The 5,585-nt window shown below is 32.5% G+C and overlaps 1 protein-coding gene across 2 annotated transcripts; it reads right to left on the bottom strand.

Moving 5' to 3' along the window:
- Positions 1-2,281: 2,281 nt before the first annotated feature.
- Positions 2,282-4,275, bottom strand: LOC21385935 (bifunctional epoxide hydrolase 2). 2 transcript variants are annotated; one of them, XM_024173125.1, is made up of 3 exons: positions 3,758-4,275; positions 2,851-2,895; positions 2,282-2,702 (listed from the first exon to the last, which is right to left on the bottom strand). In XM_024173125.1, the coding sequence occupies exons 1-3, from the start codon at positions 3,932-3,934 to the stop codon at positions 2,700-2,702; spliced, it is 225 nt and encodes a 74-aa protein (XP_024028893.1). In that variant the 5' UTR covers positions 3,935-4,275; the 3' UTR covers positions 2,282-2,699. The 2 variants fall into 2 exon arrangements, with proteins under 2 accessions (XP_024028893.1, XP_024028892.1); XM_024173124.1 differs by having other exon boundaries at positions 2,282-2,699.
- Between the last annotated feature and the right edge of the window lie 1,310 nt (positions 4,276-5,585).

The following is a 5,585-nucleotide window of genomic DNA, read 5'->3' as shown; positions in this document are numbered from 1 at the left end:
ATTGAAGGAGTTCAAGATTAACTTCCTAATCGAACGACAGTAAAATTCTTCTTCATTAAATTAACATGAAATAATAATCGCATTAAATTTTAATTTATGTGATTCGATCAATACCACACTTTCATACAATTTTTTAAAAAATTCAATTTGAGAAATCAACATATGGTTTTTTTTTTTTTTTTTTTACTCTTTTTCCCATAAAGAGATTGCACAGAAAATTTATTCATTTGAAATACACTTTGCAGATTCAACATAAACAAAGTCAATAATTACGAAACAATCATCTTCAACGCAAAGTGAATTCCAATTTCTATAAGAGTAAACTAAGACCTCGTTTATTTCACTGATATGAGTTTTTAATTTTAAATTTTTACAATTAAAAATTTTTAAAAAATATCACATTTAATTTTTTATTACAGTTAAAAACTCTTAAAAAATATCATATTTCAATTCAAATTAAAAATTTAAATCCACAAAATAACCTAAAAATTACAGAGCAAAAGGGAAATCTTCACAAAGTATAAACTTAAAAAAAGTATAAACATAAAAAATACATATCAGCTAGAGACAGAGAAGAGAAGATTGAGAGAGTGATTACGCGGTTAACGGGAAAGCCTTTCGTCGCTTTTTTGTTTTTTTCCAGAAAGATCTTGGTCGTTTCTGTTTATACGTATGATTTGGGATCAATATTGCATTTTGGCTGGACTTGAAAAGAGTGTTTATCATAGAGCCCAAGTACAGGAAGGAAGAAAAATCTGGAATATAATTTTATTGATAACGAAAAAGGAAACACAGAGAGTACTGGTCTTTCGAGAGGACCAGCTCTCTCCCAAGTCCACTCAGAAAATGTCAGGAAATGCCAAGATGCCTTTCCACGCACATGCCCCACCCACTAAATAGCTAAGAACTTGCCTAACTGCAATTTTTTTCATGCACAATTAAGGACCCGTTTAGTTTACTGATTCAAGTTTTTAATTCGAGTTGAAGTGTGATTTTATGTGAGAACTTTTTACTGTAGTAAAAAAGTTAGATGTGATTATTTATGAGAGCTTTTTACTGTAATAAAACTCGAATTCTAAACTCAAATCAGCGAAATGAACGGGACCTTAACTAATTCAATTAATCCTGCCAGCACACACTGCTCTCCCACCTCTTTATGACCTCAGCACAAGGCCACCTCAGCTAAGACACGTGCTTAGCATATGTAAAACGAATCGGGGGCTTATCAGTTTACTAATCAAGAATCGGAATAACAGGAAATTCATTTCAAAAAACTTTTTGACTCTCATTTTTATTTTAGAAAGAAAAAATAAAAACATTTTTAAAACAACATTTAATACAATAAAAAAAATAGAAATAAAAATAATTTTTTAATTTAATATAAAATAATTTTTTATTTTTGTTTTCTTATCTCTCGAATTATTCGAGAGACATTAATAGATTTTTTTATACTGAAAACAATCTCTTGATAAAATTACCAAACGCATTTTTAAAAATAATTTCTGTTTGAGATTAAAAACGTTTTCATTTTTATTTTCATACAAAAAATAAAATCGTTTCAATTTAAAACGAGTTTCAAACGCGTCTTAAGCCACCGAGAATATGACAGCGTTGTCATTTTTGAGTTGATTGACATCAAAATGAATATTAAAAAAAAAAAAAAAAAGGAAAAGGGACTATACGTGATTTACCTCTTACCCGAAGGGGGCACAGAGCAGACTAGTGCAGCGCCAGTTAGCTCAGGATATAAATTTCCCGTTTCTGGAATTAAGGTGAATCAAAAAAATAATATATATATATAGTCTAGATGACAAAATTTCTCTTCATACACAAGAAAAGCTGAAAATTCTATCTTTTGACATCATATATATGAAATAGATTACATGATTGGATGAAGCCATTATGAAATTAAAGGCCGTTCGTTTTGTCAGTCGAATTGTGTGATTTAAAACCTTTTGGATTTAAACCAAAAGTTCTGAACCAGTATGCGTTTTACTCTGATTCAAATTGGCGTTTGAAAGTGTAAAGTTTGAACAGGGAATAAAACATCACATCAAAATAAAGTTTGAACTGGTATTTGACAAGTGTAAGAACTGAGAATTATGAGTAAACCAGAAATAGAGCCATCAGCCAAGGTTTTAAGCCAGAAATGATGTAGCAAATAAGTTTAAAAACATGAGAACTTCTAAAAAATGGGTTCTAAACCCACAACTCAGGTTCAGAAAAATTAACCAAACACCGATTCACTTGTTTATGGGTTCAAAACTTGATGAACCTGTGAAGCAAACAAACCCTAAGATTGATAGAAAATAGAAAGCACAACTGTAGTGTCTTGAGGTTCAACACTTAACACTCAAACTTGTGCTGGTATAACAGCCATTTTGTTTTATTTGAAAATAAAAAATTCTAATCTCAGGCCTGTCTTAAAAGATATATCACCCTGCACACTGAAATCAGTTCCAATTTATAACGCAACTATTACAATAAATAAATAAATAATATCATTCACACGGCATTATCCTTCTTGAGTTCTTTACTTGAATATAAACCAGTAAAAGTAGAAGGTTACCTAAGAGTTGGTCATTCTTAAGATTTGCAATGTAGGACTGAATAATAAGCCCTCCAAATGAATGTCCAAGCAATACTGGTGGTGACTTGAGATTTCTGTTGATGAAGTTAGCAATATCACCTGCGTGTGTCTACTGCAGAAATTGGAGTGAAACGTGAAATAAGAGCAGCATTATGGCAAATACAGCAAGTGTTGGTGGATGTGTAGAAAATAGAAGCAAGAGAATCCAAATTATCAAATTAGCCTGTATAAGGAGCTTTTGCTGATGATAGCTAAGATACCTGGAGAGTACCAGCAACAGAACCAGCAGGCGCATCACTTTCACCCTAACCAATTAGAGGAAGTAGAAAATCAGAAAGACTAACTAGTAGAAAATCCAATTATCCAGAGATCACATGTCCCTCAAATTCGGGTCAACCTCATCTACACAAGTTCAAATCATTCAAGATAATGACTACCACGAGGTAAAGGCCTACGATTACACCGACAGATAATCATAGGACCATTATAATCTTTTGTCTTCTTTCTTCTATGAATACTTGCTTTGATTGTGTTATACACACTCTTTAATCATCTTCTAGCATATTATCAATCACTTTGCTGACTTGAGCGTCAATGTGCTAGCACTCTTTTCGTTGGTTTTCCCCCACTAGAGTGATCTACATGTTTTCAGACAACTACACTCGTGTTATGGCGATACAGGTAAACATTGCTTCTAACTGTATACTTGCTTTAATAAGTGCGAGCACATTTGTCCCCTTTTCCTAGGGAAGGAGCTATGGTTATAAATGAGACCACATTTCTGCCCTTTTCCTATTCAAATTCAGCCCAAAAAACAAACAAACGAAATATCTGAACTCCAAATAAATGTCCTTTTTGTTTGGGTCTGGAATTTAGCCTATATCCTTATACACATTTAGGATCAAACAACGCATGGAATGAGGATCAATTCAATAAGAGTAAAAACCAAAGCTCCCTAAGAAAATAATAATAATAACAAATAATAATTGACGAGGCATCAACATTGAAAATACGTGATACGGGAATAAATGAACTTGACTACCCTGATTGGAAATAAAAGCTACCTTAAAAATAAAAGCAATCAACAACCAATTTTGAGTATGCAGAGTAAACAATTTCAGAATCACATAGATTAGAGAGAGAAAGAGAAAGAGAAAGAGAGAAGACCTGCCCCAACAAGCTAACGGCATAGCAATCGTAGCCAGAGTTTGAAAAGAACGGCAACCAGTGCTCAGCCCAGCACCAAGCAGAGTGGTAGCTTCCATGGACGAAAACCAGAGGTGGGTTTTCAGTGTTTCTCTTCTTTTTCTCATCTGGGTCTTCCTTTTGCACAATGACCTCCATGTTCAGCCCAGAAGGGAGCTTGTGGAAAAGACGGGACTATCCCTGCCTCAGCACATAGGGGACTCGCATTTTGTTGGCTTGGCTGAGGACAGCCCGGGGCTTTGTGGAAATAGCTTGGGAGGAACGGTTTGATGGGAGGAGAAAGAGGGTGTGGAGGGAGAGAACGGCAGCCATTGATGTGAGTGATGTTTTGAACTCGGGCTCTGTTAGTGCAGAACACAAAAGGAACGAATTTACCAAACAAAATCTTGGGTTGAGTCGCGGACTAAGTCGCTTTTTTTAAGACGTTTCGCGGCTCTGCCCAAGGTAGTACAAGCAGTATACCAGCCTCGTCGTCCCCAGGATAAAACAGCCCAGAATCACCTCTGTCTCGGACCTCCTCTGCACTGAAGAAAGCCGGAATACAAACGCAGTCGCAGAAGAGTGAAAAACGAAAACAAATGGCGCAGGGTCTGGTCTGGGCTGAAGAGAGAAAACGAAAGAAGAGAAAATGAAAACGGAAATAAATCGTTTTCAAATTTTCAGGACAAGAACGTTTTTATTTTTAATTTTTAGAAAATTTTACGCTAAACGTGTTTTTTACGCGCTCTTAATTTTCAGATAAGAATGTTTTTATTTTTAAAAAATTTTACGCTAAACGTATTTTTTTTACCCGCTCCTAATTTTTAGATAAGGACAAAACCTTTTTTATTTTTAATGTATAAAAAATTTTAGTCCAAAGGCATTTTGTCCACGCGCTTCTATTTTTTGTTCTCGAAAACTGTAAAAAATAAAAACAAAAACAGAAAAAACAGGCCTTAGTAATTTTCTCATTTGCGCTTTTATCAAAAAAAAAAAAAAAAATCTCATTTGTGCCGCGTGGAAATCAAGCAGTCAGATCCTTTGTAATATCTAAGGCAATGATGAAAACGTAAGCGGACAAAACAGGAACGTCAAAAGCTGACAACGTAAAATTTGATAAAAGAGAAACGAGGACTCAGAAAAGGCTAAAGGCCAATTGTCGACCAACAGGGAAAGAAGAATATTTGATCATTTTTATTTTCATTTTCATTTTTATATTTATTTTCATCCGACCACTTAAATATATTTTAGTTTTTCAATTTTCAATTTTATTTTCATATTCATTTTCATCCGACCACTTAAATATATTTAGTTTTTTTCTGTTTTTATCGTACTCATATTCATTTTCATCGACCACTTAAATATATTTAGTTTTTTTCTATTTTTATCATACTCATATTCATTTTCATCCGACCATTTAAATATATTTAAAATAACTCATGAGATCTTTAAAAATTTAATATGATCAAAGTTGTCAGTCTCAAAATTAATTGCACCAACAAAACTATTTTTTTTAAATTAAAAACCACCAGAATGAGTTTAAAGAGATATTAAAGTGCGTTTAGAATTGGTTCTAAAATATTTTTATTTTTTATATAAAAATGAAAACGAAAACGTTATTATTTTTATTTTTGAATCATTTATGAAAATGCGTTTGGTAATTTTATTCTGAGATTGTTTTCAGTTTAAAAAAACTGAAATTGTGTTTGGTAATTTAATTTTTAAAAACGTGTAATAATATTTAAAATAATAATATATTAAATAAATAATATTATTAAATATATTAATTAATAATATATTAAATATATTA

The sequence above is a fragment of the Morus notabilis genome, unplaced genomic scaffold, assembly GCF_000414095.1.
Source record: "Morus notabilis unplaced genomic scaffold, ASM41409v2 Scaffold2231, whole genome shotgun sequence".
NCBI lineage: Eukaryota > Viridiplantae > Streptophyta > Magnoliopsida > Rosales > Moraceae > Morus > Morus notabilis.
This window is presented reverse-complemented; position numbering and strand designations above follow the sequence as displayed.

Coding starts and splice junctions, on each gene's coding strand:
- LOC21385935 (XM_024173124.1), bottom strand. CDS start 3,934: ATGGAGGTCATTGTGCAAAAGGAAGACCCAGATGAGAAAAAGAAGAGA. Junction 2,896..3,757: donor CCGTTAGCTTGTTGGGGCAG/GTCTTCTCTCTT, acceptor CTAATTGGTTAG/GGTGAAAGTGATGCGCCTGC. Junction 2,700..2,850: donor CTGTTGCTGGTACTCTCCAG/GTATCTTAGCTA, acceptor TTTCTGCAGTAG/ACACACGCAGGTGATATTGC.